The sequence below is a fragment of the Petromyzon marinus genome, unplaced genomic scaffold (genome assembly GCF_048934315.1).
Source record: "Petromyzon marinus isolate PM22_M1 ecotype Great Lakes invasive population unplaced genomic scaffold, UKy_Petmar_22M1.pri1.0 PM_G_Scaffold_44, whole genome shotgun sequence".
NCBI lineage: Eukaryota > Metazoa > Chordata > Hyperoartia > Petromyzontiformes > Petromyzontidae > Petromyzon > Petromyzon marinus.
In genome coordinates, this window is record NW_027422996.1 from 457,770 (window position 1) to 483,606 (window position 25,837).

The 25,837-nt window shown below is 47.2% G+C and overlaps 1 protein-coding gene across 1 annotated transcript; it reads left to right on the top strand.

The window, feature by feature from the left end:
• The first annotated feature begins 2,852 nt into the window (after positions 1–2,852).
• LOC142917268 (uncharacterized) lies at positions 2,853–5,522 on the top strand. The gene is made up of 2 exons (XM_076061894.1): positions 2,853–3,637; positions 4,248–5,522. The coding sequence occupies exons 1-2, from the start codon at positions 2,859–2,861 to the stop codon at positions 5,191–5,193; spliced, it is 1,725 nt and encodes a 574-aa protein (XP_075918009.1). The 5' UTR covers positions 2,853–2,858; the 3' UTR covers positions 5,194–5,522.
• Positions 5,523–25,837: the final 20,315 nt, after the last annotated feature.

Sequence of the window (25,837 nt, forward strand, 5' to 3'; positions counted from 1 at the left end):
CAGGGAAGTCAGGTGAGACCCGTTGTTCTTGTGATACAGGTCAAAGGGTACTTTTGTGTTTCACGAAGCGTTTGCCTCTGGAGCAACTCATTTTCCTTGAAATAGGGAGCACGCTTGGATCATTCATCAGTTACAAGGCATACCACTTGAAGGTTACACGTATAGGAGGAGGTACATTCTCTACAACACAAATTGTAGTTTTGTCTTACGTGTTGACGTTGATTTTGTCTAACTGGGACTAGATATGGTCCTTGCTGATTCACGTCTGGATGTTCGTAACCATCGGTTGAAGCAAACCCCACTGCTGTTGTTGAGACGCTGTGCACCAATAAAGGTCCAACACGTTGACGGCCTTCAGGCCAGGAAAGTCACAACATTTGCACACGAAGGACACATTCAACATTTGCACACGAAGGACGCATTCACGCAAGTACCCCATGCTCCGTTTTGAAGTTTTAGAATGAAACATCTTTGAATTGTGTTGTGTTTTGAGTTAGATGATTTTATTTCTTCAATAAAAGCTTGTATCAATTTACATCTGGAAGACTTCATTGCAAAGGACATTTCGTGTGAATTTTCTCTCGTCATTAAGTAGATGGCCTTGCCGGGGGTTCGGTTCAATGCGGACACACACTGTGTACACACACACAGTATACACAGTGTACACACACACAGTGTACACACAAACAGTGACACACAGTGTACACACACACAGTGTACACACACAGTGTATACACAATAATGTCCACGTTGTTGTTGCTGAGCTCACACACCCAAGGGAGGGAGCAGTAGAAAATGAATCTAAATCAACTTAAACTCCAACTCTGTGACGTCACCACTCTGCCATACCTCATCGGCGTGAAACGCAAGGGGGAGGTGTAACTTGCTAGTGACGTCATGTCACCAAGGTATTCACCCCTCCCCCGTCCACCGAGCTCTTGAGCGTGACGTCACCTCCGCCTGGGTCACTGCCGATATCGGTCCAGTGGCAATCCTTATTTGGGCAAAGCTACGCCCAGTGACTGGCGGCTCATTAACATAATGTATCCGTTAAAGCCGTCGCGAATTTATTGCGACGGGTTCAGCGCCAACGCCCCCATCCCTCGACGTATGGTCTGGTCTCATTAACATAATTTATTCACTTAGAGAGCCGCTCGTGGGAGGGAAGTGACGTCATACTACTTCCTGCTGTCGCGAGGCAACAGGAAGCTGCCGTGTGCGCGCTTGCACTGAAATCCGAGGTGAGAAATTCTCATCGTTGTGGTGGTGGTGGTCGCGGTGGTGGTTGTTGTTGTTGTTTACCAAGGTAGAGCCTCTCTCTCTCGTAGGGATGTCAGTTGAGTAGCAGCGAGCATGGGAATCGATGTCCAGGTTGGAACTTTACAACGCGGGGCCTAGCCACGCGGGGCCTTGCCTCCTGCCCTCGCCTGATTGCGTTCACTTTAATTATCTCGCTTAAGTTTAATTTGTCTTCACCCGGCTCGCCACTTTGTAACTTTGTTTTATTGTAAATATTCACGCAGTTTTTATTTTCTTTTGTTACCAGGCCAAGCCCGCTTGAGCTGCTATACCGCTCTTGTTATCAGAAGCGACCTGCCCACAACAACACAAGGTGAGGCTTTGTCAACGTGTGTGAATGTTTTGACTTAAAACTTTGGTGACTGCAGGAATTAATATTCTTGGTTCTTTCGGTAAAGTCACGTAGATAGAAAATAAAATGAAAATAAATGAAAAAAATGTAGATAAAGCAAAAAACTCACGTCCTTTCGATCGCAACACAAGTGGTCTTTATTTAATGTAATTGTATTATCTGTTGTTGTTATTTTCTATCTACGTAACTTTACCGAAATCAACAAGAATACGTGTGTCAATGTCTATCGGTCAAAGACGCTAAACGGAGAGACGCAAACTCCAAATATACAGCAGGCATCAGGGTCGGGATCGAACCCACGACTTCCTGTATACCAGGTGAGGTAGTTAACATCTCACCACGGAGAGAGACACGCAAACTCCAGTTAGCCTTGGCTATGTTCGTTGATCCTCAATTAATTACTTGGTGGAGTGAGGAAGCATTCATGCCAAGCAGATGAAGGTGGCCAGGCGTGATTCTAGACACGCCACCGCCTGTTTACCCAGTGACAGTGTACAGTTTGTGTTTGCAGTAACGTCTATTAACTCTGTTGAACACGGAGGTTATATCATAACAGTAGTTTCGTTTTGTTTTCCTCTGCAACTCTTTATAAGAATGGAGTCAGGAAGTTAACACAGCACACACGTGCAGCTGAAGTCGGATCTGTTCATCCCAGCATTCAAGGACTTCTGTGCCTGGCTTCACATCTCTTAAGTTGCGATTGAACATTAATTTATGCATTTCTGCCGAACACAAATAGTATTTTTTAAACACCCTTTGCTATGTCAGCTGAATTTAGCTTTCATAAATATTCATTTTTTTCGTTATTTTATTTTCACCTACGTGACTTTACCCAATAGAACCAAAGAGTATGGATCCTAGCAGTCACGAAAGCTTTAAATCTATAATTATTCATTTTGAAGCCAGACAGCTGAAATTGTGTGCTCGGAGTTTTGGGTGAACATTCATTTTGAAGATACGAATGCTTCCAGGCATGTTTATAACCATTTGCCCTCTCATTGTGTGCCATAACAGCCTGTGTGATGAATTTGGGACACTTTTCACTATATCATGAATATATGAATAAGTATAGATGTGTAAGTCACGTGTTACTGTGTATATATGCTTTCCTCTGTGCATCGATACTGACGTGTAGATGGTGTGGATATTATTTTTTTCTGTCTGCAGCTGACGCTTCCTCTGATGCTTCCTCTGCAGAATTGGTCTGATGGAGCAAAGGCGCTCGGCGCAGCTCGGTATGACGAGTCAACAATGCGACCGGTGTGCATACAGCACGGATTGTACTGGAGATTTCACACGGCACCAGAGAACTCACACAAGAGAGAAACCCTTCAAGTGCAGTGTGTGTGGGAAGGCGTTTGCACATTCATCTGCTCTTGTAGCACACCAGAGAACACACACGGGAGAGAAACCCTTCAGGTGCAGTGTGTGTGGGAAGGCGTTTGCACGTTCATCAAATCTTGAAGTACATCACAGAACGCACACGGGAGAGAAACCCTTCAAGTGCAGTGTGTGTGGAAAGGCATTTGCACAGTCATCTGCTCTTGTAATACACCAGAGGACACACACAGGAGAGAAACCCTTCAAGTGCAGTGTTTGCGTGAAGGCGTTTGCACATTCATCTGATCTTGTAAAACACCAGAGAACACACACGGGAGAGAAACCCTTCTGGTGCACTCCGTGCGGGAAGGCGTTTTCACAGCAACAACATCTTCAAGTACACCAAAGAACACAGAAGCATCAGAAGATCCACAAGGAGTGGAGTCTGAAATCGGCTTGTGAAAGTCAAAGTGCCACAATGAGCCCATCCCTCATGAAACAAGCACCGGAAGAAAATCCCAGCTTGGACACTTTTAAAGGTATCGAGGTGAAATGTGAAGAGGTGATGGTGAAGAGGGAAGAGGTGAAGGTGAAATGTGAAGAAGTGATGGTGAAGAGCGAAGAAGTGAAGGTGAAATGTGAAGATGTTTTCCTCTGCAACTCTTTGTAAGAATGGAGTCAGGAAGTTAACACAGCACACACGTGCAGCTGAAGTCGGATCTGTTCATTCCAGCATTCAAGGACTTCTGTGCCTGGCTTCACATCTCTTAAGTTGCGATTGAACATTAATTTATGCATTTCTGCCGAACACAAATAGTATTGTTTTAAACACCCTTTGCTATGTCAGCTGAATTTAGCTTTCATAAATATTCATTTTTTTTGTTATTTTATTTTCACCTACGTGACTTTACTCAATAGAACCAAAGAGTATGAATCCTAGCAGTCACGAAAGCTTTAAATCTATAATTATTCATTTTGAAGCCAGACAGCTGAAATTGTGTGCTCGGAGTTTTGGGTGAACATTCATTTTGAAGATACGAATGCTTCCAGGCATGTTTATAACCATTTGCCCTCTCATTGTGTGCCATAACAGCCTGTGTGATGAATTTGGGACACTTTTCACTATATCATGAATATATAAATAAGTATAGATGTGTAAGTCACGTGTTACTGTGTATATATGCTTTCCTCTGTGCATCGATACTGACGTGTAGATGGTGTGGATATTATTTTTTTCTGTCTGCAGCTGACGCTTCCTCTGATGCTTCCTCTGCAGAATTGGTCTGATGGAGCAAAGGCGCTCGGCGCAGCTCGGTATGACGAGTCAACAATGCGACCGGTGTGCATACAGCACGGATCGTACTGGAGATTTCACACGGCACCAGAGAACTCACACGGGAGAGAACCCCTTCAAGTGCAGTGTGTGTGGGAAGGCGTTTGCACATTCATCTGCTCTTGTAGCACACCAGAGAACACACACGGGAGAGAAACCCTTCAGGTGCAGTGTGTGTGGGAAGGCGTTTGCACGTTCATCAAATCTTGAAGTACACCACAGAACGCACACGGGAGAGAAACCCTTCAAGTGCAGTGTGTGTGGAAAGGCATTTGCACAGTCATCTGCTCTTGTAATACACCAGAGGACACACACAGGAGAGAAACCCTTCAAGTGCAGTGTTTGCGTGAAGGCGTTTGCACATTCATCTGATCTTGTAAAACACCAGAGAATACACACGGGAGAGAAACCCTTCTGGTGCACTCCGTGCGGGAAGGCGTTTTCACAGCAACAACATCTTCAAGTACACCAAAGAACACAGAAGCATCAGAAGATCCACAAGGAGTGGAGTCTGAAATCGGCTTGTGAAAGTCAAAGTGCCACAATGAGCCCATCCCTCATGAAACAAGAACCGGAAGAAAATCCCAGCTTGGACACTTTTAAAGGTATCGAGGTGAAATGTGAAGAAGTGATGGTGAAGAGGGAAGAGGTGAAGGTGAAATGTGAAGAAGTGATGGTGAAGAGCGAAGAAGTGAAGGTGAAATGTGAAGATGGATATTCAACTCCAAAATGGGCAAACCTTCACATTGATGGAGGCAACGTGAAGCAGGAGGAGAATTCTGACTGTGAGGCAGAGCGAGGCAACTCCCAGCAGTTTGTGGAAGTGGAGGTGTGGGTGGACTTCCTCCGAGACAATACAAAGTCAAATGGAGACCCGGTAGATGTGTAAACTTCGCGTTTTAATAATTGTGTTATTTTATTTTGGGCACCTTTATAATATATGCCACAGGACCCGCACGAGCTTAATCCGGCACTGTCCGGGATACCGTTCCAGTGCCCAACCAGGCTGTTGAAAACACCGTGAGTGGATATTCTTAGCTCTTTCGGTAAAGTCACGTTGAAGGGAAACAATAAAATAATAAAATATATATAAAACAATAAAAATTCTCACGACGTTTCGACCATAACACAAACGGTCGTCATCAGGTGTGTCGAAACGTCGTGAGAATTTTTATTGTTTTATATATATTTTATTGTTTCCCTTCAACGTGACTTTACCGAAAGAGCTGCAGTCACAAAAGTTTTAAATCAAAATTTAACCGCGAGTGGAATTGAGGGTGACGGTGGAGGGCGCGAAGGGGGCGAGTGATGCCGATGGGCGGCGAGGGGGTCATCCGAGAGGATGCCCAGTGGGGAGATTAAGCAATGAAATCGCTCCACGTGTTAGGCGCTGGGTGGATCACCGCACAGCGGCATCGTGGGAGGTGGCGACGGCTCAGGGAGGTCTCTACCCGCCAGTGGATTGACGGTGGCTGATGGTGACGACGACGACGATGGATGTTGCTCACTCAACTCTGCGACGTACGAAACGCCGGAGACGCACGGCGATGTGCGGGGTGTCCAGCGGCACGGTAGAGCCGATGGCCTCCTTGCTGCCGCTGTACAGCTGACGCACGACGTGGAGCAGGGCAGGGAGCACGCTGTCCACTATGTCCTGGCAGCCACTGCACAGCTGACCCATAGCCTGCGGTAGGGCAGGGAGCACGCTGTCCACTATGTCCTCACTGTGGCTACTGCACAGCTGACCCATAGCCTGCACTAGGGCAGGGAGCACGCTGTCCACTATGTCCTCACTGTGGCTACTGCACAGCTGACCCATAGCCTGCACTAGGGCAGGGAGCACGCTGTCCACTATGTCCTCACTGTGGCTACTGCACAGCTGACCCATAGCCTGCAGTAGGGCAGGGAGCTAGCTGTCCACAATGTCCTCACTGTGGCTACTGCACAGCTGACCCATAGCCTGCACTAGGGCAGGGAGCACGCTGTCCACTATGTCCTCACTGTGGCTACTGCACAGCTGACCCGCAGGCTGCAGGAGAGGAGTCGGCGCGCTGTCCATGAGCCAGGACATCCCAGGGGGCCAGGCTGGGCCGTCCCTCTCCTGTCCGTCTGCGTGGCCGCTGGTGAACATCGGTCCCCAGGTGGCGACCGCTGCCGGTGGAGAGACGTTCTTCACGAGTCCCGAGTAGTTGTTGATCGTGGTGGTGGTGGTGATGGCGTTGGAGCCGTTGATGTTCGAACCCCCACGCCGAGATCCTCCGAGGAGTTCCACCATCGGCTGCGTGAGCAGCAGAACCACAGTGAGCACAGCCGTGAAGATCGCCACGCTGGTGGTGGTGGTGGCGAAGTTCTCCGCAGACCTCGAAGTGGAGGAGCGGCGTGGGGCGAGGTGGTTGCCTCTCCCGGAGCCGACTCCACTCTGGTCGCTCCAATGGATACACCTTAGTCACAGGCCTTTAATGACAAGAATGTGAAGTTGAACACTCAGTTCCTAGGTTAAACCTGCATGGTGAGAGTGGCCAGTCTTTGTGGACCTGTGGGTTGGGTAGATCTCTAACCAGGAGCGAGAGCCAATAAGCTCCCAAGCATTCACTCGGTTTTAATAATTCCATTCTAGATTTGAAGCTTTCGTGACTGCAAGGATCCATACTCTTTGGTTCTATTCGGTAAAGTCACGTAGGTAAAAAGATAAAATAACAAAAATCACGACGTTTCAGCCACAACACAAGTGGCCTTCATCATGACAGCACGGTCCCTTCACCTGATGAAGGCCACTTGTGTTGTGGCCGAAACGTCGTGATTTTTGTTATTTAATTATTCCACTTATATGGTGCTTGCTTAATCGCCTCTGGCAATTCGGACTTTTGTATCTCGTCTCAGACACACGAAGAGCATCCCCAAGTAGCAGCTGCCCCTGTGTGGCACAAGGTGGTGGCCCTGCACCGGCCTGCATGTGGACAAGAGCCTGTCAGTAGGGGGCGATGGTTGATGTGGCATCTTAGCTGTGGAGTTTGTAGGCAATGTTTAGAATTTGATAAATTTTGACCCACACGCCAGCATGCAATGGCCTACTCGTTTTGAATGACACTACAATAGTTTGTTGTACATACACTGTTAAGCAGACGGTGCATATTTTTAAAAATAGCTTTTTGTTAATACGATGTAACCTGATGCAGTCTATTTCACTGCAGTAATTCAATTTTGTTAAAATGCCTGTCAATAATTTAGAATGAATACTTGTCTGATTGTGCGTGTGCATGTAACATTTTGTCTGAGGGTCAAACATTGAATAAGTGATGTTAGGACAAAGTGTGTGTGTGTTTGGAAGTAACCTGTACAGAGAACTCGGGTGAGACCCGTTGTTCTTGTGATACAGGTCAAAGGGTACTTTTGTGTTTCACGAAGCGTCTGCCTCTGGAGCAACTCATCGTCTTTGAAATAGGGAGCACGCTCGGATCATTCATCAGTTACAAGGCATACCACTTGAAAGTTACACGTATAGGAGGAGGTACATTCTCTACAACACGAATTGTAGTTTTGTCTTACATGTTGACGTAGATTTTGTCTAACTGGGACTAGAAATGGTCCTTGCTGATTGACGTGTGGATGTTCGTACCTATCGGTTGAAGCAAACCCCACTGCTGTTGTTGAGACGCTGTGCACCAATAATAGTCCAACACATTGACGGCCTTCAGGCCAGGAAAGTCACAACATTTGCACACGAAGGACGCATTCACGCAAGCACCCGGTGCTCCGTTTTGAAGTTTTAAAATGAAACATCTTTGAATCGTGTTGTGTTTTGAATTAGATGATTGTTATTTCTTCATTAAAAGCTTATTTCATTTTACATCCGGAAGGCTTCATTGAAAAGGACATTTCGTGTGAATTTTCTCTCGTCGTTAAGTAGACGGCCTTGCCGGGGGTTCGGTTCGATGCGGACTTTCACCTGGTAGGGGATCGCGGGATCGAGATGAGGCGACACGGAGCGGCTGGCCGTCTGCAGATCGATTCCAACGTAATCGAGCGTCTGTCCCTGCGCCTCCGTAGTTGGTACAGGGGGTGCTGGATAATGTTTGGAATTACCCCAATTTTGACCGTGACACCAACATGCGTTGTGAATGACGCAACGTTATGTTTTACATCCGCCGTTTAGCAGACTGCGCATATTGTGGTGAATGTTACTGGGGTAGCCAGGTGTGCCTGTCCGTCGTTCGCATGTAGGGGGTGCGTGTAGGTTTACAGCGCCCCCTGCGTGAAAACGACGGAAAGGGCAGCGTTCATCACGGATAAAGTTGTGCGCTTTTATTTTAAATGTTATTCTTTTATAAGGTGATGTTGATATCGAAAACTGACACATAGCTGGCATGCCATAAATTGGAAATTAACTCTGCTTATTCGAATCAATGTATTCATATATGTTGATGAACTGTTTTCAAGCAGGTTTTGTGTCTTTAACGGCGACTACAGGGACCACGTGATTGTTTAAAAATATCTTTGATTATAACTATAATTGCCTACAATTCGTCATGTGTAGCTTATTTAGACTATAATGTATTCACTACCCAAAATGTATTTACTTGAAAACATAGAGCTGATATTTATTCTTGGTTCTTTCGGTAAAGTCACGTAGAAGGGAAACAATAAAATAACACAAATATAAAACAATTACATTCTCACGACATTCCGACTGCAACACAAGCAATCATCATCAGGTGTCACACAGGCACACACACAGAGACTCAGGCACACACAGAGATACAGACACACACAGTGTGTACACACACACAGTGTACACACACAGTGTACATACATAGTGTACACACACACAGTGTAGACACTGTATACACACACAGTGTACACACAGTGTACACACACACAGTGTATACACAGTGTACACACACACAGTGTGTACACACAGAAACAGTGTGTACACACAGTAATGTCCACGTTGTAGTTGCTGAGCTCACGCATCCAAGGGGTCTCTGTTCAAGAGATGGAGCAATGGAAAATGAATCTAAATCAACTTAAAATCCATTCCCGCTCTGTGACGTCACTACTCAGCATGACCTCATCGGTGTGAAACGCCAGGGGGAGGTGTGCCTCGCTAGTGACGTTATGTCACCAAGGTATTCACCCCACCCCCGTCCACCGCTCTCTTGAGCGTGACGTCACCTCTGCTTGGTCACTACCGATATCTGTTCCGGTACAATCCTTATTTGGGCAAAGCTACGCCCAGTGACTGGTGGCTCATTAACATAATGTGTCCGTTAAAGCCGTCGCGAGTTTATTGCGACGGGTTCAGCGCCCACGCCCCCATCCCTCCACATATGGGCCGGCCTCATTAACATAATTTATTCAGTTACAGAGCCGCTCGGGGGAGGGAAGTGACGTTTTACTACTTCCTGCTGTCGCTAGGTAACAGGAAGCTGCCGTGTGCGCGCTTGCACTGAAATCCGAGGTGAGAAATTCTCATCGTTGTGGTGGTGGTGGTCGTGGTGGTGGTTGTTGTTGTTGTTGTGGTGGTTGTTGTTGTTTACCAAGGTAGAGCCTCGCTCTCTCTCGTGGGGATGTCAGTTGAGTAGCAGCGAGCATGGGAATCGATGTCCAGGTTGGAACTTTACAACGCGGGGCCTAGCCACGCGGGGCCTTGCCTCCTGCCCTCACCTGATTGCATTCACTTTAATAATCTCGCTTAAGTTTAATTTGTCTTCACCCGGCTCGCCACTTTGTAACTTTGTTTTATTGTAAATATTCACACAGTTTTTATTTTATTTTGTTACCAGGCCAAGCCCGCTTGAGCTGCTATACCGCTCTTGTTATCAGAAGCGACCTGCCCACAACAACGCAAGGTGAGGCTTTGTCAACGTGTGTGAATGTTTTGACTTAAAACTTTGGTGACTGCAGGAATTAATATTCTTGGTTCTTTCGGTAAAGTCACGTAGATAGAAAATAAAATAAAAATAACAATAAAATTAAATGAAAAATTGAAAATAAAGCAAAAAACCCACGAGGTTTCGATCGGAACACAAGTGGTCTTTATCTTATTAAATGTAATCTGTTATTTTTATTTTCTATCTACGTGACTTTACTGAAAGAACCAACAATACGTGTGTCAATGTATCTATCGGTCAAAGACGCTAAGCGCGTGCCGCTGTTGACTCTGAATGTGTGGAGGGGAACACCTTCACCACGGGGAGAGAGAGACAGACACACGGATAGCCTCGGCTATGTTGATTGATCCTCGATTCATTACTTGGTGGAGTGAGGAAGAATTAATGTTGAGCAGATGAAGGTGGCCAGGCATGGTGCTGGTCACACCGCCACCTGTTTACTCATGGCAGTGTGTGACAGTGTCAAGTTTGTGTTTGCAGTAAAGTCTATTAACTCTATTGAACACGGAGGTTATATCAAAACAATAGTTTATTTTTGTTTTCCGCTGGAACTCTTTATAAGAATGGAAACAGGAGGTGAATACAGCACACACATGCAGCTGAAGTCGGAACTGTTCATCCCCAGCATTCAAGGACATATGAGCCTGAATTCACACCTGAGTTGCAATTGAACGTTAATTAATGCATTTCTGCACAACAGAAATAGTATTTTTTTCAACACCCTTTGCTATGTCAGCCGAATTTAGCTTTCATAAATATTCCTTTGTAGTCAGACAGCCGAAATTGTGTGCTCGGAGTTTTGGGTTAACATTCATTTTGCAGATATGAGGACTTCCAGGCATATTAATGACATTTGCCCTCTCATTGTGTGCCATAGCAGCCCGTGGAGAGAAACCCTTCAGGTGCACTCTGTGCGTGAAGGCGTTTGCAGATTCATCAAATCTGATGAATTTGGGAAACTTTTTCACTACATCATGAATATATTAATAAGTATAGACGTGTAAGTCACGTGTGCATTCCTCTGTGCCTGACGTGTAGATGGTGTGGATATTCTTTTTTTCTGTCTGCAGCTGACGCTTCTTCTGCAGAATTGGTCTGATGGAGCAAAGGCACTCAGCGCAGCTCGGTACGACAAGTCAACAATGCGACCAGCGTGCATACAGCACGGACCGGACTGGAAATTTGACACGGCACCAGAGAACTCGCACAGGAGAGAAACCCTTCAAATGTACTGTGTGTAACAAGGCATTTGCATGGCCATCAGTTTTTAAGAACCACCAGAGAACACACACGGGAGAGAAACCCTTCAAGTGCAGTGTTTGTGGGAAGGCATTTTCAGATTTATCTACTCTTAGAAAACACCAGAGAATACACACGGGAGAGAAACCCTTCAAGTGCAGTGTGTGCGGGATGGCGGTTACACGGTCATTTGCTCTTAAAAAACACCAGAGAACACACACAGGAGAGAAACCCTTCAAGTGCAGTGTGTGCGTGAAGGCATTTGCACAGTCATCTGATCTTGTAAAACACCAGAGAACACACACGGGAGAGAAACCCTTCAGGTGCACGATGTGCGGGATGGCGTTTACACAGTCATATAATCTCGTATTACACCAGAGAACACACACGGGAGAGAAACCCTTCAAGTGCAGTGTTTGTGGGAAGGCATTTTCACGGTCATCTGCTCTTAAAAAACACCAGAGAACACACACAGAAGAGAAACCCTTCAAGTGCAGTGTGTGTGGGAAGACAGTTTCAGATTCATCTGCTTTTAAAACACCAGAGAACACATACAGAAGAGAAACCCTTCAAGTGCAGTGTGTGTGGGAAGGCATTTGCACGTTCATCAAATCTTCAAGTACACCAGAGAACACAGAAGCATCAGAAGATCCACAAGGAGTGGAGTCTGAAATCAGCTTGTGAAAGTCAAAGTGCCGCAATGAACCCATCCCTCGTGAATCACGAACCGGACGAATATCCCAGCTTGGACACTTTTAAAGGTATCGAGGTGAAATATGAAGAGGTGAAGGTGAAATGTGAAGAAGTGATGGTGAAGAGGGAAGAAGTGATGAGCGAAGAAGTGAAGGTAAAATGTGAAGATGAAGATTCAACTCCAAAATGGGACCTTCACATCGTAAAGCAGGAGGAGAATTCTGACTGAGGCAGAGCGAGGCAAGTCCCAGCAGTTTGTGGAAGTGGAGGTGTGGGTGGACTTCCTAGACAATACAAAGTCAAGTGGAGACCCGGTAGATGTGTAAGCCAGAGACGATGTCGCTACAATAGATGCACCTTTGTCACAGGCCTTTAATGACAAGAACGTGAAGTTGGACACTCAGTTCCTAGGTTCAACCTGCAGAGTAAGAGCGGCCAGTCTTTGTGGGCCCGTGGGTTGGGTAGATCTCTAACCAGGAGCGAGAGACAATAAGCCCCCAAGCATTCACTATGTTATAATAATTGCAGTTACACGGTGCTTGCTTAACCGCCTCAGCAACTCGGAGTTTTGTATCTCGTCTGAAGCACTCGAAGAGCATCCCCAAGTAGCAGCTGCACCTGTGTGGCACAAGGTGGTGGTCCTACACCAGCCTGCATGTGGACAAGAGCCTGTCAGGGGGCGATGATTGATGCGTAATTTCAGTTGTGTAGTTTGTAGGTAATCTTGATTCATAGCTTTCGTGACTGCAGGAATCCACACTCTTGAGTTATTTCGGTAAAGTCACCACGTGGGTAGAAACATAACAGATGACGGCGTTTAGATCACAACACAAGCAATCGTCATCAGGTGGGACAACCACAGCAAGAGAAACTGCTGAAGTAGTAGGCGCCTACTCCAGCAGTTTGTTATTGCTGCTGTGCTTGTCCCACCTGATGATGATTGCTTGTGTTGCCATTCGAAACGCCGTGATCTATTATTTGTAGCGTAATGTTTAGAATTTGCTACATTTTGACCCAGACGCCAGCATGCAACGGCCTACTCGTTTTGAATGACGCAACAATAGTTTGTTGTACATACACTGTTAAGCAGACGGTGCATATTTGTAAAATAGCTTCTTGTAACGTGATGCAGTCAATTTCGCTGCAGTAATTCAATGTTGTTAATATGCCCGTCAATGATTTATAATGAATACTTGTCTGTGCGCGTACATGTATCATTTTGTCTGAGGTCACACATTGAATAAGTGATGTTAGGACAAAGTGTGTGTGTGTGTTTTGGAAGTAACCTGTACAGGGAAGTCAGGTGAGACCCGTTGTTCTTGTGATACAGGTCAAAGGGTACTTTTGTGTTTCACGAAGCGTTTGCCTCTGGAGCAACTCATTTTCCTTGAAATAGGGAGCACGCTTGGATCATTCATCAGTTACAAGGCATACCACTTGAAGGTTACACGTATAGGAGGAGGTACATTCTCTACAACACAAATTGTAGTTTTGTCTTACGTGTTGACGTTGATTTTGTCTAACTGGGACTAGATATGGTCCTTGCTGATTCACGTCTGGATGTTCGTAACCATCGGTTGAAGCAAACCCCACTGCTGTTGTTGAGACGCTGTGCACCAATAAAGGTCCAACACGTTGACGGCCTTCAGGCCAGGAAAGTCACAACATTTGCACACGAAGGACGCATTCACGCAAGTACCCCATGCTCCGTTTTGAAGTTTTAGAATGAAACATCTTTGAATTGTGTTGTGTTTTGAGTTAGATGATTTTATTTCTTCAATAAAAGCTTGTATCAATTTACATCTGGAAGACTTCATTGCAAAGGACATTTCGTGTGAATTTTCTCTCGTCATTAAGTAGATGGCCTTGCCGGGGGTTCGGTTCAATGCGGACACACACTGTGTACACACACAGTATACACAGTGTACACACACACAGTGTACACACACAGTGTACACACAAACAGTGACACACAGTGTACACACACACAGTGTACACACACAGTGTATACACAATAATGTCCACGTTGTTGTTGCTGAGCTCACACACCCAAGGGAGGGAGCAGTAGAAAATGAATCTAAATCAACTTAAACTCCAACTCTGTGACGTCACCACTCTGCCATACCTCATCGGCGTGAAACGCAAGGGGGAGGTGTAACTTGCTAGTGACGTCATGTCACCAAGGTATTCACCCCTCCCCCGTCCACCGAGCTCTTGAGCGTGACGTCACCTCCGCCTGGGTCACTGCCGATATCGGTCCAGTGGCAATCCTTATTTGGGCAAAGCTACGCCCAGTGACTGGCGGCTCATTAACATAATGTATCCGTTAAAGCCGTCGCGAATTTATTGCGACGGGTTCAGCGCCAACGCCCCCATCCCTCGACGTATGGTCTGGTCTCATTAACATAATTTATTCACTTAGAGAGCCGCTCGTGGGAGGGAAGTGACGTCATACTACTTCCTGCTGTCGCGAGGCAACAGGAAGCTGCCGTGTGCGCGCTTGCACTGAAATCCGAGGTGAGAAATTCTCATCGTTGTGGTGGTGGTGGTCGCGGTGGTGGTTGTTGTTGTTGTTTACCAAGGTAGAGCCTCTCTCTCTCGTAGGGATGTCAGTTGAGTAGCAGCGAGCATGGGAATCGATGTCCAGGTTGGAACTTTACAACGCGGGGCCTAGCCACGCGGGGCCTTGCCTCCTGCCCTCGCCTGATTGCGTTCACTTTAATTATCTCGCTTAAGTTTAATTTGTCTTCACCCGGCTCGCCACTTTGTAACTTTGTTTTATTGTAAATATTCACGCAGTTTTTATTTTCTTTTGTTACCAGGCCAAGCCCGCTTGAGCTGCTATACCGCTCTTGTTATCAGAAGCGACCTGCCCACAACAACACAAGGTGAGGCTTTGTCAACGTGTGTGAATGTTTTGACTTAAAACTTTGGTGACTGCAGGAATTAATATTCTTGGTTCTTTCGGTAAAGTCACGTAGATGGAAAATAAAATTAAAATAACAGATAATAATTTTTCTTTCTTTAAATGAAGCAAAACACCCCACAACGTTTCTATGGCAACATTAATGTTGAAGATGCGAGGGCTTACAGGAATATTTATGACATTTGCCCTCTCATTGCGTGCCATGACAGTGCTGTTTGCACAGTCACACATAGTCACTGTAAGATGTTTTTCTTGGTCGTGTTTTTGTTTTTTTGCTTGTTGTGGTTGCACCCGATTCAAGAGCCGAATGGCTCACGGGACTATTCCAAAATAAATAAAACTGAAAATCTAACAACTGAAACCGCGTGATGAATTTGGGAAAGCTTTTTCACTGCATCTCCAAATATATATAAAAGGCAAAGTTGTGATTGTGTCTCTTCAAAATGTTTAGCGTACTTCCCGACATGCAACAAACTGGAAATTTGCCATGTGGGTACTTTGCAGACTGTACACTGTGCAAACATTATACAAATACACTTTTGTGTTTTTTTAAGGGGGGAGAGGAGCTCAATAAATGTATAGATTTTTTGCACGGCAAGTGAGCTGTGACGTCAAATCTGTCACGTGACCCTCGCATGTGGAAGGATCACGCATTGTAGTGTAGCGGTTAGCGTTGTCTGTCTGTGTCTGTGTGTGTCTGTGTGTGTGTGTCTGTGTGTGTCTGTGTGTGTGTGTCTGTGTGTGTCTGTGTATTTGTGTGTGTGTCTGTGTGTGTGTGTCTGTATGTGTGTCTGTGTGTGTGTGTCTCTGTGTGTGTGTCTGTGTGTGTCTGTGTGTGTGTCTGTGTGTCTGTGTGTGTGGAAGCGTAACGCATTGTAGTGTAGCGGTTAGCGCTACGCTACGCTACAAACCCGGCGACCCGAGTTCGATTCCCACTCATGGCCACCACCGGCGACGATTATTTGAACCGCTTCTGGGCCTCCCCTAGGTCGACTCAGCCTCAAACGATTAACTGCTGTGGTGTGAACATCGCCACTGGGGAGACAAAGGCGACCCGACGTGGTGGATCCAAGTCCCGGCCGAAGCCGGGTAGTACAGCTAGTCGTGAATATATGAATGAATATAGACGTGTAAGTCACGTGTGACTGTATATATTCATTCCTCCATGGCTCGATACTGACGTGTAGATGGTGTGGATATTCTTATTTTCTGTCTGCAGCTGACGCTGGTCTGATGGAGCAAAGGCAGTCAGCACAGCAGCTCGGTACGACAAGTCAACAATGCGACCAGCGTGCATACAGCACGGATCGGACTGGAAATTTGACACAGCACCAGAGAACTCGCACAGGAGAGAAACCCTTCAAGTGCAGTGTGTGTGGGAAGGCATTTTCACGGTCATCTGCTCTTACAATACACCAGAGAACACACACAGGAGAGAAACCCTTCAAGTGCACTGTGTGTAGGAAGGCATTTTCACGGTCATCTGCTCTTAAAACACACCAGAGAACACACACGGGAGAGAAACCCTTCTTGTGCAGTGTGTGTGGGAAGACATTTTCTGATTCATCTGCTCTTAAACCACACCAGAGAACACACACGGGAGAGAAACCCTTCGGGTGCAGTGTGTGTGGGAAGACATTTTCAGATTCATCTACTCTTAAAAAACACCAGAGAACACACACGGGAGAGAAACCCTTCAGGTGCAGTGTGTGTGGGAAGGCATTTTCACAGTCATCAAATCTTCAAGTACACCAGAGAACACAAAAGCATCAGAAGATCCACAAGGAGCGGAGTCAGAGTCTGAAATCAGCTTGTGAAAGTCAAAGTGCCGCAATGAGCCCATCCCTCATGAAACACGAACCGGAAGAAAATCCCAGCTTGGACACTTTTAAAGGTATCGAGGTGAAATGTGAAGAGGTGATGGTGAAATGTGAAGAAGTGATGGTGAAGAGGGAAGAAGTGATGGTGAAGAGCGAAGAAGTGATGGTGAAGAGCGAAGAAGTGAAGGTAAAATGTGAAGATGAAGATTCAACTCCAAAATGGGACCTTCACATCGATGGAGGCAACGTAAAGCAGGAGGAGAATTCTGACTGTGAGGCAGAGCGAGGCAACTCCCAGCAGTTTGTGGAAGTGGAGGTGTGGGTGGACTTCCTCCGAGACAATACAAAGTCAAGTGGAGACCCGGTAGATGTGTAAGCCAGAGACGATGTCGCTACAATAGATACACCTTTGTCACAGGCCTTTAATGACAAGAACGTGAAGTTGAACACTCAGCTCCTAGGTTCAACCTGCAGAGTAAGGGTGGCCAGTCTTTGTGGACCTGTGGGTTGGGTAGATCTCTAACCAGGAGCGAGAGACAAGCCCCCAAGCATTCACTATGTTATAATAATTGCTTTTACATGGTGCTTGCTCTATCGCCTCGGCAACTCGGAGTTTTGTGTCGTACCTCGTCTGAAACACTCGAAGAGCATCCCCAAGTAGCAGCTGCCCCTGTGTGGCACAAGGTGGTGGCCCTGCACCGGCCTGCATGTGGACAAGAGCCTGTCAGTAGGGGGCGAAGATTGATCCGTCATCTCAGTTGTGTAGTTTGTAGGCAATCTTGATTCGAAGCTTTCGTGACTGCAGGAATCCACACTCTTGAGTTCTTTCGGTAAAGTCACCAAGTGGGTAGAAACATAACAGATCACGGCATTTAGATCACAACACAAGCAATCGTCATCAGGTGGGACAACCACAGCAAGAGAAACTGCTGAAGTAGTAGGCGCCTACTCCAGCAGTTTCTTCTTCTTGCTGCTGTGCTTGTCCCACCTGATGACGATTGCTTGTGTTGCCATCGAAACGCCGTGATCTATTATTTGTAGCGTAATGTTTGGAATTTGCTTCATTTTGACCCAGACGCCAGCATGCAACGGCCTACTCGTTTTGAATGACGCAACAATTGTACGTTGTACATACACTGTTAAGCAGACGGTGCGTATTTGTAAAATAACTTCTAGTTAATACGATGTAACGTGATGCCGTCAATTTCGCTGCAGTAATTCAATTTTGTTAATATGCCCGTCAATAACTTAGAATGAATACTTGTCTGACTGTGCGCGTACATGTAACATTTTGTCTGAGGGTCACACATTGAATATGTGATGTTAGGACAAAGTGTGTGTGTGTGTTTTGGAAGTAACCTGTACATTTCGTGTGAATTTTCTCTCGTCATTAAGTAGATGGCCTTGCCGGGGGTTCGGTTCAATGCGGACACAAACAGTGTACGCACACAGTGTACACACACAGTGTACATACACAGTGTACACACACACAGTACACACACACAGTGTACACACACAGTGTACAGATACACAGTGTATACACAGTGTACACACACACCGTGTACACACAATGTACACACAATGTACACACATTGTACACACACACACAGTGTACACACACAGTGTACACACACAGTTTATACACAGTGTACACACAGTGTACACACACATTGTGTGTATACACACAGTGTATACACACAGTGTACACACGCACAGTGTACACACACCGTTTATACACAGTGTACACACAATGTACACACACAGTGTACACACACTGTACACACACAGTGTACACACACAGTGTACACACACAGTGTACACACACACTATACACATAGTGTACACACACGCAGTGTACACACACAGTGTGTGTACACACACTGTACACACACAGTGTACACACACAGTGTACACACACAGTGTACACACACACTATACACATAGTGTACACACACGCAGTGTACACACACAGTGTGTGTACACACAGTGTACACACACACACACACAGTGTACACACACACAGTGTACACACACAGTGTACACAGTGTACACACACACTATACACGTAGTGTACACACACACACAGTGTACACACATAGTGTACACACACAGTGTACACACATACAGTGTACACACAGTGTACACACACAATGTACACACACAGTGTACACACACAGTTTACACACATAGTGTGCACGCGCAGTGTACGCACAGTAACACAGTAACACACACACACAGTGACACACACAGTGTACACACACAGTGTACACACACAGTTTACACACATAGTGTGCACGCGCAGTGTACGCACAGTAACACAGTGACACACACACAGTGACACACACACACAGTGACACACATAGTGTACACACACAGTGTACACACACAGTGATACAGTGTACACACACTGTACACACACTGTACACACATACTGTATACACAGTGAATACACAGTGTACACACACGGTGTACACACACACAGTGTACACACACAGTGTACAAACACAGTGAATACACAGTGTACACACACAGGGTATACACACAGTGTACACACACAGTGTACACACTTACAGTGTACATACAGTGTACACAGTGTACACACAGTGACACACACAGTGAAACACACAGTGACCCACACAGCGACACACAGTGACATACAGTGTATACACACACAGTGACACACACACAGTGACATACAGTGTATACACAGTATACACATAGTGTATACACACAAACAGTGTACACACAGTGTACACACACAGTATACACACACACAGTGTACACACAGTGTATATACAGTGTACACACACAATGTACACACACAGTGTACACACACAGTGTACACACACATTGTATACACATAGTGTACACAAACAGTGTACACACAGGGTATACACAGTGTACACACACACATTGTACACACAGTGTACATACAGAATATATACACTGTACAACAACAACAACCGCCATTCGCCACTAAGTGGCGGTGACGTCACCACGACGCTTGTGCCAGGCTATGTACACCCTGAGGCCACGTGAAGTGTCGAACGCCCGCTGGCAGGAGGTCACGGGGCAGACCCAGGTGCCACGGGTCGACTGGCTGATGCACCACCTGTGCCCCCTACTGTGCCAACCCGCTGTGCTTCAGCCACCCGGCGCTCCGCTCGTTGTTCTGAGCGTCGCTCCTCTGCCCTCCGTTGTTGTTGGAGGGCGACTACCTCCAACTGGCCAGTAGCGTCCTTCACGAGCCTCCTCCACAGAGGCCGATCTTGACACCGCTGGTACCAGTCATCGGCAAGTCCACTCAGCTCCACGTCCTCCTGTACCACATCACTCCATCTCTTCTCTAGCCCGTGCCGCGCCCGCTTAGCCCCCTCAATCCGGCCGAACAAAAGCTGTTTCGGCATGCGGTGGCTGGGCATGCGGGCTACATGACCCAGCCATCGCAGCCTTCCCCGCCGGAGGAGCTCACCGATGGGACCTTGCCCAGATCTTTCAAGGATTTGTGAGCTCCTCACACAATCGAGTCTGGTTAAACCCAGGATGGATCGTAGGCAGGCCAGCCTAAATGTTTCTAACCGGCGAAGATGTTCCATTAGGGGGGTCCACGTTTCGCAAGCGTAGAAAAGGGAGGGAATGACCGTGGCCGAGAAGACCTGAAGCTTAGTGCGGAGCGACAGACCAGGTAGCTTCCAGATAGCGTTACGCAACCGATGAAAAGATATTGCCGCTCGACTGATTCGGAGTGAGACCTCTGCAGTTAAACTGGAGCCGGTGATAAGCACACTGCCCAGGTATGGGAAACTCTCCACTCTCTCCACAACTGCCCCATCACCGATTGGGAGTTGTGGAGGTGGAGTGTCCGATGGTACAAAATACCCAGGCAGGTGCTTAGTTTTGGTGGGGCTGATGGTAAGGCCCCACCTCTTAGTGGCACGCTCCAGTCTCAGCAGCAGCGTCTCCAACTCCTCCTCTGAATGAGCAGCTATTACCAAATCATTAGCATATATAACGTGGTTGAGCAATAGGGAGCCATCCCTTGACTGCACCCGGGCATCGATCAGCCTCCCATTATATCTGTACCATATGGAGATTCCCCCGGTACAGCTATTGAAGGCTTCACAAACTACGTCGTCAAAATAGATGTTAAATAATGTGGGAGCTAGAGGACATCCCTGTCGCACCCCAAGGTGTACAGGGAATGTCTCTGACTCCCGGCCACATAGTTTTACCCGGGCCCACTCACCATCATGAAGGTCCTTAATGATCGTGAGCAGAGGGTCAGGTAGTCCAAAAGCACGAAGAACAACCTAGAGCCCATGCCTACTGATGGTATCATAGGCCTTGACCTGGTCAATAAAGCAGAGATGTAGGTCTTGTTGGAATTCCCTACACCTCTGCTGTAGCAGACGGACAGAAAACATGGCATCTGTGCAGGACCGCCCTTTCCTGAAACCGCATTGGGGCTCCGCAAGCCTCTCCTCAGCGTGCCTGGCAAGGCGATGCTGAATAATCCTTGCCAGGACCTTTCCCGGCACACTGGGGAGTGAGATGCCCCTGTAGTTGTTACAGTGTGTGCCAGGGCATCCTTCCAATTCTGCGGAACCCGTCCAGTGGTCCAGACTGTTGTTATGATGTCATATAGGGCAGTCTGTGCACAAACGCCGCCCTCCCTCAGCATTTTGCTTGGGAGATCATCTCTGCCCGCTGCCTTTCCTGGTCTCAGACTCCGGATCGCCTTCAGTACTTCCTCAACAGATGGCACCTCAGCCAGCCACCACAGGGGGTGACTTCTTCCAATATTTGAGGCACCGCAGCCTCAGCAGGGTCATCCCCACTTTGTGCCACGTTGTTTTCCTGGCTTAAACGGTTCTTGTTTTGGGGGGGCATTCAGGGAGGATATCTGGGCTCGTATAATCCAGAGTTGAAACGTGTTTGTGTTTTGAATGCCCATGCTGACATCTCTTAGCATGTTAATTAGACATCGCCCATTCCCTTTATAACGTCCTCGTCGTCGTTATAAAGCGACCCTCGGCAACAACGGCGTGAGATAGAGGAGCCGTCGTATCCGTGGGCGGCAGGGGTTGGTGGGTGAGGAAAGGAGGCGTGGGAGGGGCGAGTTGAGAGCAGGGGCCAGGGAAAGGTCTCAGGAGGTGCGGGGAGAGAGAGCGGAGGAGTTGGTGGTGGTGGTGGAGGAGGGGGTGCGGGGAGAGAGAGAGTAGGAGGTGGTGGTGGTGGAGGAGGAGGTGCGCCTCTCTCATTTGACTCGTCGCCCCGCACGCGTCCTTGTTCGCTCCTTCTCACTGGACCACGCGCCGCTACCTCGCTCGCTACGCACGTCTCACCAAATGACTCTCCACGTTACGTCTCGTGACTGTGCCGGCCCTTCTTGGCCACGATTCCGGCTGGCAGTGTGACGACGACGGAGAGAGATGTCGGCGAACGGCGACACGCCAGGACCCGGGACCCCACACACGAGCCCCGAGCTCCGGGTCTGCTCCCCCTTATATCCCCCCAGGCGTGGCTAGGCCTCGCCTCCGGCCACGCCCTCTCGTGGAACCTTGGAGCAGATTACACGAGAGGGCGTAGCCAGAGGCGTGGCTAGGCCCCGCCTCCGGCCATGCCCTCTCGTGGAACCTTCCAGCAGGTTACACGAGAGGGCGTGGCCGGAGGCGTGGCTAGGCCCCGCCTCCGGCCACGCCCTCTCGTGGAACCTTTCGAGCAGGTGACCGGAGTAGCTCGGCTAGCCCCACCTGTTTCCTTTGCCCCAGATGCGCCTCCTTCCCTGATTGGTTGTTACCTCTGTGGCCGTACCCGTGAAGCCCTTCCCAGGCCAGCGGGTGTCACCCTGTCATGTCAGCAGGTGTCACCCTGTGATGTCAGCAGGTGTCACCCTGTGATGTCACCAGGTGTCACCCTGTCATGCAGCAGGTGTCACCCTGTCATGTCAGCAGGTGTCACCCTGTCATGTCAGCAGGTGTCACCCTGTGATGTCAGCAGTTGTCACCCTGTGATGTCAGCAGGTGTCACCCTGTGATGTCAGCAGGTGTCACCCTGTCAGCAGGTGTCACCCTGTGATGTCAGCAGGTGTCACCCTGTCATTGCACTTTAATGAAAACCGACAACAGAATCCTTGAAGAAAAAACGAATTCAGGTGTTTGACATGTCAACGCCATTTCGTTTTGAAAATGTAGCAGAGAAAAATATATTTTGTTCACATCGCATTCTGTTTTGTCAATAATCTCTGTAACGTGCGCCTGCTCCGCAAGCCATGCATTAACCCCTTTCTGTCTCAATTTTATTCCCAGCATGCAATTCTCCAAGCCTCAGATTTTATAACATATTTCGCACAACTTTAATCCTGGTAAATATATTATTTTCTTTGAAAACACGAGCATTATATTTAGTCTATTGCATGGCTAAAGTATTCTAAGTAAAAATATAAATTGTATTAAACCAATATTAGATCATCGCTATGATAAATATATTTCTACCCTACAATATACAAATCTACATTGTGCTAACGTTTCAATGCTACTTTGATTAACTTACAAATATAGTGTCTAGGACACATTTTCAAAGAAATATTTTCACGTACCCAGACAATATTTGCACGTCCCCACGTAAAAAAAACTTGCAGACTGCATACGTAGCTACGACAACAGAATCCTTGAAGAAAAAACGAATTCAGGTGTTTGACATGTCAACGCCATTTCGTTTTGAAAATGTAGGGGAGAAAAATATATTTTGTGCCAGTTAAAAGGGTAAAACCTATTCTCATATCTTGTTTCTGGCAAAGGAGGTCTCATAATGTTAATGCTCACCCCGAGCCCTCAATACTCTGATAGTGCGCTGTTTTTGAGTTGTACGCCTTTTGGCGTCTTCTGGTCCAACACCAATGGAGACTAGGCTCTAAGAAAAGCTGTCTCGGGTGTGGACCAATCAAATTCAAGGACAGTGCATATTATTATCAGAGTTGTCTTTTTTGTTTGCATTTTGACTGCTTGTGTTGTGGTTATTGCAAACATGATGCCTTGAATAAAGGTGTCAGTTTTGTGCCAGTTAAAAGGGTAAAACCTATTCTCATATCTTGTTTCTGGCAAAGGAGGTCTCATAATGTTAATGCTCACCCCGAGCCCTCAATACTCTGATAGTGCGCTGTTTTTGAGTTGTACGCCTTTTGGCGTCTTCTGGTCCAACACCAATGGAGACTAGGCTCTAAGAAAAGCTGTCTCGGGTGTGGACCAATCAAATTCAAGGACAGTGCATATTATTATCAGAGTTGTCTTTTTTGTTTGCATTTTGACTGCTTGTGTTGTGGTTATTGCAAACATGATGCCTTGAATAAAGGTGTCAGTTTTGTGCCAGTTAAAAGGGTAAAACCTATTCTCATATCTTGTTTCTGGCAAAGGAGGTCTCATAATGTTAATGCTCACCCCGAGCCCTCAATACTCTGATAGTGCGCTGTTTTTGAGTTGTACGCCTTTTGGCGTCTTCTGGTCCAACACCAATGGAGACTAGGCTCTAAGAAAAGCTGTCTCGGGTGTGGACCAATCAAATTCAAGGACAGTGCATATTATTATCAGAGTTGTCTTTTTTGTTTACATTTTGACTGCTTGTGTTGTGGTTATTGCAAACATGATGCCTTGAATAAAGGTGTCAGTTTTGTGCCAGTTAAAAGGGTAAAACCTATTCTCACGAGAAAAATATATTTTGTTCACATCGCATTCTGATGTCAAAACATTTGATTCTTTATAAAATTTAAAAACCCTTGAATAACTTTCCTGGTGCCATTTGTATTTCATGCACATACCGCTGTTAAGAGTTTGATGTTTTATTGATTTTCAATTTAGGTGTTTTTTTCCTGGAATGTTTTTTTGTAAATTTTTTAGTGGAAATAAAGTCCTGAAAAGTCTCTTCCTCTCTCTCTCCACTTTCTCGGCCGAGTCTCTGCCACTTTTGGTTCTGAGTGTCGCATGCTTGGGATCCTTCTTTCCCTCCTCTGTGGATTAAATTTGATTTGCTGATTTACACGTCAACATATTTCAGACTTTTTCCTGATCATTACCAACGTTCCCATGGCCAGGCACTTTAAAGTAACTTATTACCTTTTACCACAGCATCATAATATAATTTTCCTGGATCATCGCCTTCATTGCATTGATCAATCACCAATGGTATACTGGTTCGTTTTTGTATTTACTTACGCCACCGTCTTTCCCCGTGGGACCATGTGGCGTGAAGTTGTGTCGCACATAAACAGAATCGGTGCACATCACGATTTTCCGTACTCGACTGTAAGTTGCCATCCCCGGGGCAATATGCACATTCGTCGACTCGGCGAATCGACGTTATTTCGGGTCCCGATGCGTCGCCCCTTTTGTGCTTTTGCGTGAGCCGGATTTCAACGCAATTCCCGATCCGTTGTGGTGCCACGGTCTCGGACCAACTCTGCCATCGCCTCGACTCCCCCCGTGGCCCCCCACACCGAGCACGCACCTGCAGCGCGCACACGTAGCGTCCTGGCGGGGGATTGCCCGTCACGACGGGTTTTCATCCGAAGGGTCTCTGGGATGAAAGTCCCACGGTTTCCCGGCGCCAGGAGAATGGCCGACCCTCGCGGAGCGAGTCACATTGCGGCGCCCCTGAGTTGGCTTCAAATTGTTTTGGCGCGCGAAGTTTCGCCGGGTCGGCGGCGACGAGTCGCACGCGACGCTCCCCGCCGTCTCGAGCCGCTCGCGGAATCCGTGCGACGCCGGCGAGCGCCGCTACGAGGCGGCGATAGGCAAAGTTCCCTTTCGTCTTCGTCCCTCCGACTCTCACGGCGTCCGCGCGACGCCGTGAGCACGGCCGCGAGGTACGTGATGGGGCGTGCGAGCATTTGCGGACTTGGGTAGCGGTAGGCCTAGGGTCGGCTCGTAGAATATTCCCTCCGGGCGGTGCGGGGTTTGCGCCACGAATAAA